The 17,784-nt window shown below is 33.4% G+C and overlaps 1 protein-coding gene across 2 annotated transcripts in view; it reads left to right on the top strand.

Moving 5' to 3' along the window:
- MCF2L (MCF.2 cell line derived transforming sequence like) overlaps nt 1-17,784 on the top strand; it is an 81,504-nt gene that overhangs the window by 34,560 nt on the left and 29,160 nt on the right. For both annotated transcript variants that reach the window (XM_070944194.1, XM_070944195.1), the window contains exons 2-6: nt 5,564-5,647; nt 8,176-8,290; nt 10,483-10,573; nt 15,326-15,445; nt 16,804-16,920. In XM_070944194.1, the coding sequence (XP_070800295.1) occupies nt 5,572-5,647; nt 8,176-8,290; nt 10,483-10,573; nt 15,326-15,445; nt 16,804-16,920 (519 nt within the window). In that variant the 5' untranslated portion in view covers nt 5,564-5,571. The remainder of the gene's footprint in view (nt 1-5,563; nt 5,648-8,175; nt 8,291-10,482; nt 10,574-15,325; nt 15,446-16,803; nt 16,921-17,784) is intronic.

A 17,784-nucleotide genomic window follows, 5' to 3' on the forward strand; every position in this document is an offset into this window, starting at 1 on the left:
GCTTTGTAGTCATTTTCCACATAAAGATCGCTACAATCTAATCTTTTTCTAATTACAGCCCCCTTAGTTGAGAGTTAGACCAGCTGCTGGTGGAGATGAGATGGAGCCCAAAGGAATACAAAATTAAAGATGGGCCTCAGGGCATCAGCTCCCATTTGTAGATAATGAATGCTATGTATTTAAGTCATAATATAGTGAACATTCTTAAATAAAATGAAAGATTCATGCTGTAGACTTATTACAAAAGATTCCCTTGTATTTTATAAATAGTATTTCACTTCCAAGACATGATTGTCAAATATGTGTTTTATGCACTTAAAATAGAACATTTTATCATTAGGTTTTTCTTTGGCTGTCCAATATCTCTGTTGTTAAGAATGCAAAAAATGTTTTCTTATTTATTTATTTTTTGCATTTCTTTCATTTATTTAGTAACAGAATTCAAAGATTCCTGACAGCTTTTTAAAAAATCATAAAAAATACTTTTAAGAGCATCCATATTATTACTAATGGGGAGTTAACTGCTGTCTTTCCCAAGAAAATGTCTTTCCGATATGTTCATGAGTTATTAGAATTCATTTCCTAACTGGTCACTTCCTACATAGCTGAATATTCTGGGAATTCTACTTTCAGTTATCCAAAAGAAGAGAAGAAGGAGAGAAACATTTATTAACATGTTAGGAAAAACTTTGTGTCCCTGCTTAATAAGTAACAGTACCAGATCTATATGTGTGGGGGACAATGTGCCAGTGAGAAAGCTCTAATCTTTTCACGTTCAAATAACTTGCTTGAAACTTGTCTAGCTTTGTTCCAAGACCAAGATCTAGACAGCAGCAATGAGCGGTAGCCAGATAGCTTCTCAAACTAGAGTTGAGAAGGATAAATGGGAAAAAGTGTTATCCCTTCTAGTACTGCTGTTACGTTTTACATACCATAGGACCTTACTTTCAGCATTTCTGTTGTGTTTTCTGTTCCTGATGCCCCCTGCTTAGTGCTTTACTATGGACAAAGAATAACTATTGATTGGTAGTAGTGCTAAAGAATTTTAACAGCACTAGCAATTCATCTTGGCCATGCAGGGTTTATATGCTTTTATATTTCTCTCATTAGATTTATTTCAGTCACTGATATCACTATTACTTTAATTTTCCTGGCAATATTCTAAAATGATTTGTTGATGATGTTAGCTGAAATAGATAATATATGAGATAAGAGTACCGTATTTTTCGGAGTATAAGATGCACCTTTCCTCCCCCCCAAAAGAGGGTGGAAATGTTAGTGCATCTTATACACCGAATACAGCCATTTTTGGCCTCTCGAAGCCCTGCCCCACTCATTCCATTTTGGTGAAAAACAGGCCTGTTTTTTGCCCAATTTTCACAAAAACAGGAGCATTTTTGTCCTCCCTGAGCCCTTAGGAGCACTTTTTCTCAAAAACGGGGTGCACATAGGCTTTGGGAGGCCTGCAGAGTGCTCCTGGGGGCTGGGGGAGGGCAAAAATGCCCCCATTTTTGCAAAAAACAGCGCACAGAGGGTTTGGGCAGTGCTCCTGAGGGCCAGGGAGGGCAAAAACTTTTTTTTTCTTACTTACCTCTTTGAATTCTTGGTACGTCTTATACACTGGTGCATCTTATAGTCCGAAAAATATGGTAATTGAATCTTATGTATATAGAGAATATTCTTTACCTCTGAGCTACAGAAAAGAGACAGATCTTTTATGTAACATCCTTCCCTCAAAAGAACATCCCACAGGCAATTTGTTTAAATGGGGTTAAGTCACAGCCAACACACACACAGAGAAGGATAAATTAACGCTTCATTTGGTAATACGGGGGGAAAACCCATTTCTTTCCCTTCCCTTTTTCTCTGAAACTAAGTTAATTGAGAGATATTAAACTAATTAATACTGCCTTGTAACAATAGGTGAATATGTCCTTTTAAAATTCCTTCTCATATGTTCTTCCCTCCAATTTCAGGTAGCCCCTGACCAATGACCACAATTGAGCTCAACATTTCTGTTGCTAAGTGAGACATTTGTTATGTGAGTTTTGCCCCATTTTATGACCTTTCTTGCCACAGTTGTTAAATGAATCACTGCAGTTGTGAATTTGGCAACATGGTTGTTAAGTGAAACAGGCTTCACCATTGACTTTGCTTGTCAGAAGGTCACAAAAGGTGATCGTATGACCATAGGACTCTGCAACCGTCATAAATATGAACCAGTTTCCAAGTGGGCAAATTTTGATCACATGACCATGGGACTGTTGCAATGGTCGTAAGTGTGAAAAACTGTCATAAGTCCTTTTTTTCAGTGCTGTTGTAACTTCAAACAGTCACTAAATGAAATGTTATAAATCAATGACTACCTGTATTCCTTATATAGGATTGAGCTACAGTTTTTATAGCTGAGTCCCTTGTGCAAATAATAAGATCACTGTAATTAAATCCTTCTCTGTGGCTGCTCTCTGTATTATCTCACCATTCTCCCTGATCACCATTTTAAATTTTATCAACCCAGGGCTTTTGATAATTCCCCCAAAATTAACAATTGGAATTCTCTCCAATACTTCTCTGTTTCTATGTGTCTGCGCTTTTATATGTGTTAAGCAAAATTTCTCTTTTTCTGCATAGGCAATCTTGATGATCATGGATATATGCAATAGTAGTGCTGATTTTTTCATTATAGGTATAGGTATATACCTTTAAAAACTTGAGCATTCAGTTTCCTGTATGAAAATATTATCCTTATAAGTATTATGGCAGCGGTGCTGTCCATGGTACATATCTACTGTAGGTAGTTTAATGAAGTTGTAAAAGAAGATAGTTATAGTTCATGTTTACATTATCAAACTACTCCTTATAATTGTAGAGAAATAGCCCTATTATTAATATTTTTTATTTATAGGTCCAGTAGTACTTAACTGATGAATTTATGTGAGGTAATAAAACTGGTTAATTGACGTTAAATTTATTAGCACCAATGTTCAAAAATGTAACATTTGTATTACTATACTGTACTTGTCTTATTGTCTCTTTAATATGATTTTCATTCCCCATGCAATATGTCCAGAGTAAGTGTAAAATACCACACCCAGTGAAAGAAACTGAAACCAGAAAATCTGGTTTCAACACTGCTGTGTTTTACATATTGCTTACATCAGAAAAATGTACTGCAATACTGGATTTCCCTATCACGTTTATTCTCCTCCTTAAATTCATAGATTTGTCATGCCACAAACTCATGACACAGTACTTCTGCTTTTTAATGTTTTAATGTAGTTTTTCTGTTTTAATAAGCATCTATAGCTCATGAGGGGAGTACAATGTGAGATTGTCAGATTTGCTGAGCTGTGTATTCCAACATTCTTAGTCAGAGCTAAGAATGAAACTTTAATATGATGAAAATAATTACAATGCATGTTCAGTTTTTGAAAAATATTTTTTTTTATTTTTCTATTAACTTAGAATTTCATGTAAATTTACCATCATAATAGGTGGTCAGTAAGAGAAATAGAGTAAGCTCTATAGATATATATATTTAGCAACACAGCTTACTATTGCTAACTGAATACACAATGATTTATCATAAATGCCATCTACAATATCTTCATTTTTAAAATACCTTCTATGTTTAAAATACTTTAAAAATCTATTCTCTATCAAGCCAGAACTTGCCCTTACCAGAAACCAATGTACACAGATAATAATTGTACCAGATTTAGCTATGTTGCTAAAATGCTTGGACCATAATTTGATAATAAATATTATTTTGTGTATATTTTTATTACTTTAATGTTTTTACATTGTTGTAATTGTTTTATAACTTTAGAATTGTAAGCCACCTCAGGTCACTTGGTTGAGTTTGGTGGCTTTAAAAAATTGAAGGAATGGAATGAATGAATGAGTGAGTGAGTGAATGGATGGATGGATGGATGGATGGATGGATGAACAAATGCTGCATGAAAATCATAACATAGTAGAGGATAATGCAAAGCATCATATACCACTGATTATGTGTCCTAAATTCATAGGAACAGATAAATAGAATCAAATTGTTATTATGATAACCATCTGTAAATATCCACCATAAATAACTCCTGAGTTATTTAATCACTTTAAAAGTGGCTAGGGATGATGGGGAAAACATTTTTTTAGAAACACCTACATAAAACTGCATCTTAAATGCAGTTAAGATTTTTTTTCCTTTCTAGGTCTGTGTTCCAGACTTTTATTTATTTGTTTGTTTGTTTATTTGCTATTTTATTTTTTTCCATTAATAGAAGCAATAGTTGGAGCAACTTTTCCAGGTATCTCTTCTAGATAGTTTTAAAGGGAACAGCTGAAATTAATAGGGCAAATTCCTTGGAGTGAACTTTCACTCTGATGTTTATTTGTTTGTTTGTTTATTTGCTATTTTATTTTTTTCCATTAATAGAAGCAATAGTTGGAGCAACTTTTCCAGGTATCTCTTCTAGATAGTTTTAAAGGGGACAGCTGAAATTAATAGGACAAATTCCTTGGAGTGGATTTCACTCTGATGTTAAAGTAAACTATATTTATATTTGTATATTCATCTGTGTCAGCTAGTTTTATATCTGAATTATTTCTATGCATATTTCATATGATATTTGGCATATTCTAACTTGTGGAATTTCTTTCTTCCTTTTCCTTTTCTGGTACCTTGGTTGTATTATTAATAGTTAAGGGACTTTCTGGCATCAGGAGTTCATCCATAAGAGCCATACACTTATAATAAATATAAAAGGTCCCTAATGAGCGTGCCCTAAATGGCACATACGGTATTTTTTGTGTGTGCATAACTACATTTCAGCTTCACACACCCCCTCTTTTCTTGGTTGTTGAAGGAAATTTTCAACCCTGATGGTTGCAAATTTAAGGTGAAAAGCTATACCACTAAAAATTTGGGACTTTGTACATATAGAACTCTTTGGACCACATCTTTTTCACACATGAACAAAATGTGCATTTAGAAGTAGTAGTAAACTGAAACAATATGTCTTAACCTATGTGGATTTTCTGAGCTAATGCCTTGATAGAACATGATAGTTTCATGTACATATAAATGTGCTTGAATAGCACTAGTGTATATAAACTATCTTTTCCTTATTGCAGGAGTCTTTTTGCTAATTAAAACACATTTGATGAGTGAATGTTTTGCTTTGTAAGTTCGGATGAGGAGTGAGAGACTGTTTTGTGTAAGAATAATCATTTTGCTCATGGAATTCATCTTTCAACATGTGTTCCTTGACTTTATGACATCTCATTTTAGAACACTATTGCCAACTTCTGATTCTGAGTTAGATTCCTTACAATACTGTGGCATTACTGTATGTTGTTGATAGTTATATTTTAACATTGCCCACTTTAGTACTATATATACCTTTGACTATATAAAAGGATTTAACCTAATATTGAGCACTGTTGTGAAATCATAAAGCACTTTAGTAAAGAAAGATGTAAATATGAACTTTTATTCAAAAGTTGTAAAATTACTCAAATCCAATTTCAATGAAATTGATTTTGGGGGTATGTTTGGTTTTAGATGACATCATGCATCAGGATATTGTTCCCCTCTGTGCTGAAGATATTGAAGATGAGTTAAGAAAAAAGTTTGCATATCTTTCAGGTAAGAATTAGAAAAATTCTACTGGACTTACTCCTAATAAAAGGTCATCTCTTTTCCTAGTAATCATCCTTTTGCTTAAATCCTTTGATAAATTGTATTAAAATATCAAGACCAAAATAGTGGCTTGAAATCCGATCAATGAAATTTCTAAAATGATCTTTTTAGATGCTAGCTTGGGTGTGGAAATTAAAGATTATATCCTCACAAAGTGACATTCTGAAATCCTTTTATTATATGTCATCCTTTCCAACCTGAGCATCCTATATAAGAGGGATTTAACAGGAGTTAAATTTAACTCTCAACCATCCTGGCTAGAGAACAGGAAAGTGCTTTGAGTCCAGAAGGAGCCCCAAATTTCCACCTCATTTAGATGGAGAATCTTTGGGGGGCAGAAGTAAGATGCATATATAGCCACTTTGTCTTATGAGAGTTAAAGTTCTTTTCCTTATGGATCCAAGATCTCAACAGCATCACTTTATCAACCAGGAATCAAAATATACCACTGTTAATGTCAGCATGGAGTGCCAGTTTTGCCTAATGATTAAGTCATCAGGCTAGATCATAAATTCCAGTCCTACCTTAGGCATGGGGCCAAGCTGATGGCCTTGGACCAGTCAGTCTCTCTCAGCCCTAGGAATTGGGCAATGACAAACTATTTTTGAAAAATCTTGCCAAGAAAAATGCAGCAACTATTCCAGGCAATCACCAGAAGTCAAAAAGTGATTTGAAGGTGGACACACACAATATCAACATACTGATGATGCCTGACCCATGCTGATGGATAGTCTTATCCAGAGACATCCTGTTGAATAGGAAAGGGAAGAGCATTGAAATCTGAGGCACCTCACAAACCAGAGTTTTCGGCTGGACCTCTTCCTTCTTGTCAATACTGAGTGGCATTGGCCAAGAAAAAAGCAGAACTAGTGCAACACTGTGCACTAGTGGGAACAACACTGTGCTTCCCATTTTCAAACCTTGTAATCAGTCCAGAAGGATACCATGAAAGCTGCTGAGAGATCAAGAAGAACTGGACGCTTGCATCGTCCCATCCTGGTTTTGCTGGATTCCTGGGTTATAATCCACCTTCACTGCTCATCAGGCCATAATATCCTTCTCTGTCTTTTTTCCATTCCGTTTGTTTACTCTACACGCCTTTAATTATGGATATATTTATCCCGTTTATAAATGGGATATTCTCTATCTATCTATCTATCTATCTATCTATCTATCTATCTATGTAGGGTACTATCAAATTTGATGATAATGCTCTTCCTTTGTCCCTATGAAGTTTAATGTTAAAAGAAACTCCACTTGCCTTTTCTTAGGCCCAACTATGCTCACTTTGGATTCTATTTAAAATTTGGTCTTACCTTCAGAATATTTTTTTCTTTTTTCCCTTTTCTTTTAAAGTTCTTTTTTAGTTTTCAGTCGGTACTTCTTCTGTTATGTTCTTCTCTAGTGCACTTGGTGGTTCTTTCCTTCCTATTGATTTCTCTCTTTTTGAATTCAACAGTGTTTAACAGCTGAGTATTTTGCCATCAGATTAAACTTTGAGCTCCAAGTCTTTCTTAAGCAGTCCTTCAGAGCCCTTTCACAAGACATCCTTTGCTTTTAATCTTCTTTTTGTGTGATCCCCTTCAGGAAAAATCAGAAGTACAGAAGTAGGATAAAAGCATCCAGAAAAGCTAGGGGAGGTGTTAAAGTACAACTTGTTATGGTGGCCGTTTTAATGGAATATATATATCAACTGCGCTTCTGTTTTTGGCCCCTGCTAACTAAAGCTTTTTGCATTGCTAAAATAAGTTAAACATGATTTCAATAATAAAAAGAATTAAAAAATGATATTTTTTTTAAAAAGAAACCTATATTGAAATGAAATGCTGCAAACTAAAACCAATTAAAATCTAAGATTTGTAAAGTTTGAACAATTAAAAAAGTCTTTACCTTACAAAGCTCAAAGACGTGCATTTTAAAGATAAAATGCTAGGGTAATGAAACATCTGCAAGAAAACAAGCAAGTTTAGTGAGCAACAAGGACCCCTGAACTACAAACATTGTCCTTTATTGATAAAGGACTTCTTATATCTTCTATTTCTCTACTATCCCAAACAGAAGTAAAACATGTAGCAAGCCAGAGATATACAAACACTGATATTGGAGAGACACATGTCCTCCTACTTTATAATATAATATTGCACTCTTTCAATATAGATATACAGCCTGATCTGAATTGGAATACAGTGCTTTGAGACTATATTTTGTCAAGTATCTTGCACAAATCAAATCCATAAGCATTTCTCTTTTGAAATGAACTTTTTGGGCAGTGAAGCAAAACTACTCTAATTTTGCAAAAAAAACAATTATATAACTTGTGTCTTGGTCTTCATTTTGTATCTACAACACTGGTTTTGATTTGATCCCATTGTCACTACAAACAATCAGTAACAGTCAATTCATCTGGTTTCATATTAGTCCTTTTAAATAACATGATAAGAGTTATTTTGGGAATGAAATTCTTTTCTTTCTAGGTGGACGAGGAAGAGATGGCTGTCCTGTCATCACTTTTCCTGAATTCTCTACATTTAGTGAAATTCCAGAAAAGGAGTTTCAAAGTGTTTTGACATACCTCACAAATATCCCCAGGTAAGGTTCCCAGCTATAATTGAGCAATCTATACAACCTACTGAAAAGTCCCGCCAAATTTTTTATTCATAGTAGAATGCAGAGTCTTGTAACATTTTTGGCTAAGAAATATAGGGCAGAGGGAATTTTTAATGGAGGGTAAACAATTATAGAACATTTTTCAATATAAAACCGGACATATTATTATTCGAAAGAAGCTGAAAGTAGGAGTTTGATTTGTTTGTTTGTTTTAATATTTTTAACCAGAACAATAAAAGAGAACAAAGAAAATTTTCAAAACCAACAAAAGGCAACAGAAACTAGCTAAACTCAAATAAAAAAACCTCACCAAAAGGGATTACAAACTTTCTACACATATTGCACTTTCAAATATTAAACAATACTTAAAACACCTCTAAATCTAAATTAAGGTATCATTATAAAATGTCATGAAATCTACTCCTGAAGAAAATATATTGTGTCATTTTTTATTAGTAAATAAAATTTCCTTTTCAAAAACAGATAATTTCAACATTACTTGAATCCAATCCTTCATACTAGAAACATTGCAACTTGTTTTTTTTTTCTCAAACTAATGTAGTGCACGAGTGATTCCTTATTTCTTTCTCCTTCTCCAAATGACTTTCAATCTGCCATTAGATACCATTTATCTGGGAATAAGCTCAATAAATTTCAAAGAGAAACAAGTTAGGAGATTGTACTACCAAGGTAGAGCAAAGATGTAGCGTGTTTTAATGCTTCTATATTTGCTCACAAGAAGTACTTTTTATTCATTGGACCTTTAAATTAAATAAATAAGAAAAAGTAATAAGAAAAAAGCAAGTTTAAGCAGTTTCTAAAGATTTGGATAAATAATGTAGAGAGCTCAGGAGATGGGATCTGGTTTTCTCAGAACAAATGCCTGGAAAAAGTGTTCAATAAATGACATGCAATTGGTGAAAGTGCCATTGTATTGCCATGATTGGTACTGAAGTACTTAGGTAATATTCTTAGCAATACTCTTCGTTTTATCTGAAGGCTAAACTATCTAGTTTTTCAGAAAGTTGCATGCAGAGCCATATCAATCTTTAAATGACACAATTCCTGTAGCTAGTAATGTTTCTTTTAAAGTGTCCCATTGAACTACTTTTTACCCATGATGCCAATTTTAGTCAGTTCAGATTGGGCATGAGAGTCACGGTCTTGATATGGATGGAAACTTTTTTTTTAAAAAAATTAAATATATTTTTCATTTTCCTACATTATTTTGTACTTGGTAAGGATTTGGTAAGAGCAAAAATTCCCTATCCCTCAATAAGTGGTGGTATTTCTCTTCCTTATCACTGAGATTCCTTTTCAGTAGCATAGTTCCTTCTTCCAATAAAGAAAAGACATTGCAACTTTTTTTATACACAATCTGCTCAGCATACACAATAATTAGACATTCAAGTCATTTTGGTTTATGCTTGCCTGTCATTTCTATTGCAAATGGCTGGCAATCAACTTTTCACATTACATGATGGGTTTGTATCTTCAAGTAGAAAACAAGAATGTGTCTCTTTCTTTGCACTCTCCAACTGCAGCACATGCAGCTGAGCAGAGCAAAAGAAGGAAATATCTTGCTGCCTCTTTCTATCTCGGTGTCTTTCAGCTATAGACTGTTGTGGAGCTTCCTTCTTAGCTCTGTTTCTTGTTTAGAAATTTCTGTTTTTGTTCACATGATCCTTTAAAGATTGAGGCTAGCAGTGTTAAATTTCTTAGAACCAGGAATATAGAACCTAGAAACTTATATTTCATAAGATGAAAGTTACCTTATTCTACATATAAAATTATGTATTAGCGACAAAAAACACTTAAGGAAAAATAGTTTTTATTCTGGAGTGGACATTATTGATAGTTCTTTAAAGGATGGATTGTCACTGTACAAGGAAACACAGCCACTGAGTTAAAAAGAGATATATGTGTATAAAGAAGCATATCAGATTAATAAAACCCCTGGTCTTCAGGAAGAAGGGTAATGAATGTTTTGAGCAGCTGAACTTGCATGTAATGTTTGTTGACTCTGTTTTAATGAGAATTATTATTATATCTTCTATCTATTAATCAACATAGTTGAATGGGCTGGTATTATAGGGCATTCTTGCTGTAAGATCTGGTGAATCAGTTCTTTTTTCTTTCCTCCTCCTCCTCTTCCTCCTCCCTTTCCAACTCAGTTCACAAGATGCTGGAATTGGATTTATACTTGTCATAGACCGCAGGCAAGATAAATGGACAACAGTGCGCACCTCTATAATGCGAATTGCAGTGAGTTGCTCTGCAGCTAATGCTTTTTTTCCCTTGACAAATCTATGTGAATTGAGTGACGTGTTTATCTTCCAGAGTGCCTGGATCTATTTTTTTTAAAATATAGAAATGTTATAAAATTATCTGCTTCTCAAATAAATGTTGCTTATTTGAGAAGCAGAAATAATTTGCAGTAATATAAAAGTGGCTTTAATAAAATTTGAAGTTTGTAGAAATTGCATTATATTTAGAGATTCAATGAATATTTTTTATCATATCAATATTGTGGTTTTGTTGATTATAAAATTACATACAAATTACTGAACATTTACTGATATTCTGATATTCTGTTTGTGTTCACTGCTTTTAATCAAATATCTGCCCATGGTAAACTACTTAACACAGAATTGAAACTTAAAAACATTTTAAGATGCTTGTTGTGTTCACTAACACAGATTTGTATATACTTTTGTTTATAATGAGGAATATAAAAAGAAATTGATAGAATTTATAAGCAATTCTTAAATTACCACAAAAACTGATACTTTATTTATGTTTCTATAAAACATATATGTTTCTGTAAAAACAATAAAAACAGTCTTCTAGTACTGTGCTAAAAAAGTAAAGGTAAAGGTTCCCCTCGCACATAGTGCTAGTCGTTCTCAACTCTAGGGGCAGTGCTCATCTCTGTTTCAAAGCCGAAGAGCTAGTGCTGTCCGAAGACGTCTCCGTGGTCATGTGGTCGGCATGACTAAACGCCAAAGGCGCATGGAACGCTGGTCCCTATTTTTCTACTTGCATTTTTTCCATGCTTTTGAACTGCTGGGTTGGCAGAAGCTGGGACAGGTAACGGGAGTTCACCCCCTTACACGGCACTAGGGATTCAAACCGCTGAACTGTCGACCTTTCGATTGACAAGCTCAGCGTCTTAGCCACTGAGCCACTGTGTCCCTTTTAGTACTGTGCTAGTCATGTGTTATTTTTTTCTTTGTATATGTGTTTGTGGTTAGTTTGGAGGGAGGCCTCATTAGAACTGAAAAATACTATATTAAATCAATATGCATGTATACGTGGTTAGATTTGTTGTTCTTTCTGGAAAATGAGAATCAAAGATAAAATCGCTGATTGTTTTATGAAAGCAACACCTTTGTTTTAGGCTCTCAATGGATTAGAGATAAGCATCTTTTTCCCTTTTAAATAGCCACATCATTTATACAGTAAAATTTTTGAGTTGTTAAGTTTTCCATTTAAGGGAAATTGTATCTCATAATTACATACAGGAAAAATATTAAATCTAGAACTAGTAATTATTTACTTAAAGGCAATAATAAGGACAGGGCTTTCAGAAATTTGAAGGAGATTTAAGGAATAATGTCCAGAAAATGCTGCCCATTTTCTAAAATCAAGATTGTTATTATTTCTATGGTACAAGAACACTGGAGTTAGTTATAAAGTTATTTTTTATTAGAATCTCACAAAGGATTTTTTAAAGTTAATAACTAACATTTCCAAGTCTAGCAATGTTTGACCTAGTTCAGGTAAATTCCGCATCTCCATTTTCTAACTTGAAGTAAGTGATGGTCCTTTAATGAGGGAAAGAGGGAACAGATAAAAAGTTTATGGCATTCTGATGCCTATTTACTGAGACATGATTCTCTCTCTTCCCAGCTGATGCACCCAACCCTTAAGCAGTTGGGTCCATCAGCTGTCTCCTTGACATGAGCTTTGCTATAGTTTAGCCAACAAGATAGTTGCTGTCCTGGGAGATTAGTTAATTGATTGTGGGTTGACATGCTTGCCTCATCCTCCAGGATGGCAGGGATGAACAGTTTTTATACTACAGATTAATAACTATTCACCCCTGTTTGGATGCAGAATAGATTTTACACTTTTTAATTATAACCAATGGACAATTTCCCTTATTAATTCCATTTTATGCTGTAGCAATTAGGGTGCGACCAGAATAAAGTTACCTATTAGCTCAATATCATTCTTTGTGATCCTGTTTTAATCTATGCTCACAGCCATTTCAGGTACCTGGGGTAGGGACATCATGATTAGTACAAACCAGGAAGGATCAACCCATTGTCATTTAAATCATGGTTTTGAATAATTCTTGATGTGTGTCAGTAATAGTTTGTCTGATTCAACTGGCATAGCATGTATCATTATTTCAATCAGAAGAAGGAGAAAGGAAGTGGTATAGAAAAGTGGGAGGAAAAGTGAACCAGTCACACATTTCTGATCTGCAGACCATAAACATAAATGTTTTGAACAACTCTGGGCAGTTTACAGTAATGGATTGTATTATTATTGTTCAATAATAAGTACTGTCTTTAGAGTAGAGTAGAGTAGAGTAGAATAGAATTAGAATAGAATAGAAGAATAGAATAGAATAGAATAGAATAGAATAGAATAGAATAGAATAGAATAGAATAGAATAGAATAGAATAGAATAGTATGAGACAAATATAGAAGAGGAAACAGTTCAGATCTATAGCCTCTGGCCTTGTTTTTAAATGTCCATGATTTGATACAGATTTTTTCCCAAGGTGAAAAACCTTACTGTATTTGGATTATCATTTTATAAACAAGTTTGTACCACATCTAAAGTTTTGAATTTTTTAAAATATATGTTTTAATTTTTGTATTTTCTCAAACGTCTCCAACTTTATGGCCCTTTTTATTTTCCAAAATTAAAAAAAAAAAAGTCAACTAGGAGGCAATCTTGGTAAAAGGCAAGCATAAGGAAGTTGGAGCTATTTTTTTTTTTTATTTGATTTATATGCCGCCCTTCTCCGGAGACTCAGGGCAGCTTACAATGTGTTAAGCAATAGCCTTCATACTTTTGTATATTTATACAAAGTCAGCTTATTGCCCCCACAAACTGGGTCCTCAATTTACCTACCTTAGAAAGGATGTACAGATGATTCTGTAGAGCTGGTGTGTTTCAGGGCCCACACCCAGTTTTAAATTGGCATTTGTGAACTTGATAATTTGTTTGTCTTTTGCGGGGTTTTTTAGACTCATGAGGGTTGGGAACTATTTTTAAAAACTGGTTTTGAGCTATCTGTCAAAGATAAGTAAAGATAAGCTATCTTCATTGGCTTCTAAAGCTTTAGGGAGGAACAGATTGGCTATGGTGAGGTAACAACTTGAGGAAACATAGCGTGATCATCCCTGAATGAGCTAGCTGTGAAGAAAACAGAATCAATATCTTTCTAGGTGGCACAGTTTATTCATTTATTCATAAGGAGCCTGAGTGGCGTAGGAGGCTAATGCCTCCTACTAAGGCAGCATTTAACATCCAGCTGCCTGCAATTACTGCGAGTTCAATTCTCACCAGGCTCAAGGTCGACTCAGCCTTCCATCCTTTCTAAGGTGGGTAAAATGAGGACCCGGTTTGTGGGGGCAATAAGCTGACTTTGTATAAAAATATACAAAAGTATGAAGGCTATTGCTTAACGCTTTGTAAGCCGCCCTGAGTCTCCGGAGAAGGGCGGCATATAAAAATTTTTAAAAATAAAATAAAATAATTTCAGAACCCTTCAGCTCATTATTAGCTTGTAGAAAATGTGACAAGTTCCAGAGCATGTCAGTGAAGTATAGCATGCATTTTTACCAATATTCCAGAAATTGTTTTTCAGCTCTAAATTCTTTATAGAAATAGAAAAGTAAGTCTGAAGCTCTCAGAGTTTAAAGTAGATTATGTAGATTCAATAGACATTATGTAGACTTCTACATAATGTCTATTGAAAATACATTGTTTCTCAGAACATCTGGATTTCTTCAGCAAATATGAAATAAAGTTTCACTAAAACCTAAATAAAATTTCAATTTAATGGAGATTTTTTTTTTCTAGAATGAGTCACAAAATCACTTCCTTCTACTGTATTTTTTCCATTCAGGTTTTGTTATTGTTTTTAATTCCTCATAGAAAACCAACATAGGCACACATATCTCAAATGCCATACATCTTATCTAAAATATAATGAAGCATTTCTGTTTTCTGATTACAATCAAAAGATCCAATGGAGTGATCAGGGATGATTTTGTAAGATTAACCTGTATTAAGCAGAGAAAGCTTTTTTGTTTACTTGTTTCTAAATGTGCCTAAAATGTTTTTTGCTTATAATAAAAATTCCATTGAGGCAAAAAGTACCGGTATATGTGATTTTTTTTCTCAGGCTTAAGAAGGCAGAGATGGATGGAACTATAGTATATATACAGTTTAGCTTTTGGGAAGCAACATGTTATTATCTATAAAGTGCCTGTTCTTAAATAAAATATGATGCCTAGAAAAAAAAGACAATTGTGTATTTTTCAAGTACACTATCACCTTATTCTTCTTCTTTATAAGTTATTTCAAAGAGTCAAAGTTTCTCTTGTTCGGTATAAATATATCATCAATTATATAATAAGTAGCTCAGTTTAGGCAGCACATCAAATCATACTTTTAGGAAAGCTTATCTAAGATTTGGTGCAATAGCTTAATTAAAAATGACATCAGCTACAGAACCTATCTCGGCACATAGATCTTGGAAGCCATAAATGATAATTTGGTATAATATCTGAATTGGCAGACTATAATTACATCCATTTCCATTACTCCATAGAAAACCCTAGTTTGCCTATATCTGAAGTTTAAAATGTAGTCCAGTTTAATCTGTAGTTAATATAAAATAAGTATAATGTAATTTGTAAACTGATCTGTTGATTCTATTTAATCTAATAATATGTTAAATATGATGATTCTCTTTCACCATTTTGCAGACATCATTTCCAGCAAATCTGCAACTCGTTCTGGTTTTGCGTCCAACTGGATTCTTTCATAGAACTCTCTTTGACATTGCCTTTAGATATCATGGAAATGACTATAAAATAAAGCTGCCGGTTAGTGTTCAATCTTTTTATTTTCATTTGTAATTTATTTTTGTGCACAGAGTAGTGTGATAAGTACACTGAAATAGTAAAAAGTATGTCTTTAATATAACTTTTCTTACACTTTTTTTCTGCATGGGCAATTTTTTTTCATCACTAATAAATGGACAAAAAAAATTATAGAATTTTCTGTAGACAAAATGATGGATTTAAAAAAAATGAATTTTAGCCTATGCTTTTTGTATATTTGAAATTATGTCATTTTAAAATAATTTTAATCTTTTAACTAAGATATGAAAAAGTACTAATTACTATTCATTAAGTAATATTTATTGTTTATTTTGGTGACCAGGTGATAGCATTTTTAAAAAACATGCATAAATGAGGTCTATTGTAGATGTTCTTATTTAAGTACATTTTTAAAAAATGATTTAGAAAAAGTACCTTGGATATTGTGAGTGAAAGAGTAAAGCATTTATCTGCTGTTCATTAAACAACTGACTTTTTCAGGCTTTGAAAGGGTTAAAAATTGTTTGATATTAATTTCAATATTAATTAAAGGACTCTTTAAAGCAGCTACAGGTTTATCTGTATTGCTCTTTGAGTAATAGAGATATGCTGTCTTTACATGAGGTCAAAAGAACTTCTTGCAGAACATTTTCAAACCATGCTCAGCTAATATTTATTTGATATAATTATATAGTTAAAAAAAATTAATGTGGGGAAAAGTCACCCAAACTCACACACAAGCCTTCTTTGATAATAGGCAGGAACTTTTCTTGGATTAGTTAAAATAATATACATTTCTGCACAAACTTCTGAGATTTTCAGAACTATTCTTCAAGCAGTTTAAATGCTATTATATTGGATTATAAGGCTTCATAAATCATTCAACAAGGCCCATCTGATTGCTTAGGTGCACAAACAGAGCATCTGCCTGCTGTTCTTTAAAACAGCCCTCTTTTTCCAGGGTTATGTCACTGTCCTCTGAAGTTGCCACACAAGCCTAGGAAACTAAGTGGCTGCTTTAAAGATTTCTAAACAAAATTTTACTTTTGTTAATGCTCCAAATAACCCTTTTCAATCAAATCTAAAGCATTGCTAGTCCTATTAGATAAGAATAAGAACTTCTGCTATTTTATATGGTCTATAAATGTCAAACTTTTCCTAGTTATTAAGATTACCACCTTGATTGAAGGAGATATTTTATATGCTGTTATGAGACTGAACCTCTCTCTTATCTGATTAATCATGTTTCATTGAATACTATTATTTAGTTTCATAAATACAAATTTGCCAAAACTACGAAAGCAAAAATCCAAAAATCATGTTAATTGTATTCACTTGCTGTTGTGATTTCTATCTTATAGATCATAATGCTGAGCTCACTAACAGAATTAAATAACTATATTGATACAGCCCAACTAACTGAAGATCTTGGGGGTTCCCTAGATTACTGCCATAATAGGTGGCTTACACAGCGCACTGTGAGTTCTTTTTAATTTTCTATTTTATACCCTGTTAATAGATACAAATTGAAATACCAGTGATTGTATCTCAAAAACATTAGGAGTAATGAATTTGGAAGTGTTGAACTGTATTAAAAGGAATTTTTGGACCTACAATATATCTAAATGCATGACTGATTTGCTTTTTTTATTATGAAAGACTGGGAGAATTAATGAAAGGTACAAGGGTTTTATAGATTCTGAATGTGAGACAAATCAATATTTTAGTACAGGTAATCATCAATTTACAACCGTAACGGAGCTAGAATTTCTGTTATGTGTCATGTTCTTAAGTAAAGGCATCCATGTGTTTGACCCAATTTTATGACTTTTTTGCAGCAGTCGTAAAGCAAAAACTGTAATTATTAAGCCCATTGTCTGCAATGGCATTTTTTGCTGGGAATCTGAAGTGCTCTGATTTCAAGCAGCAAAAAAAACCACCATTATAAATTGCATTCATGTGACCAAGGACACTGCAAATGGCCATTAATGCAGGTTGGTTGCAAGTACCCAAAATGTGATCACATGACCGAGATTTTTCTGGAAATTTTTTTAAAAAGTTTTTGAATAGCTAAGCAAAATGTTTTCAGCATAATGAATGGAATTATAAATAAAAGCAATGAAATGGCTTGGGATGAAACTGAAGTGAGGACTGCTAGACAAAATATTCTAAAAGTGGCACGTGAAAGAATGGGGCTGAAAATGCTGGAAATATTGAAGTAAATGTTTGTCAAAAGACCTGAAAATGGCCAATAGAATTTACATTTAAGTATATCAGAAGAAACATAAGTTGAAGAATGTGTAAATAGGCTTCTTAATTGTGTATAATGAAATGAGAAGTGA

This window comes from Pituophis catenifer, unplaced genomic scaffold (genome assembly GCF_029215685.1).
Source record: "Pituophis catenifer annectens isolate HBS135680 unplaced genomic scaffold, rPitCat1.0.hap2 SCAF_4, whole genome shotgun sequence".
NCBI classification, from domain to species: Eukaryota; Metazoa; Chordata; class Lepidosauria; order Squamata; family Colubridae; genus Pituophis; species Pituophis catenifer.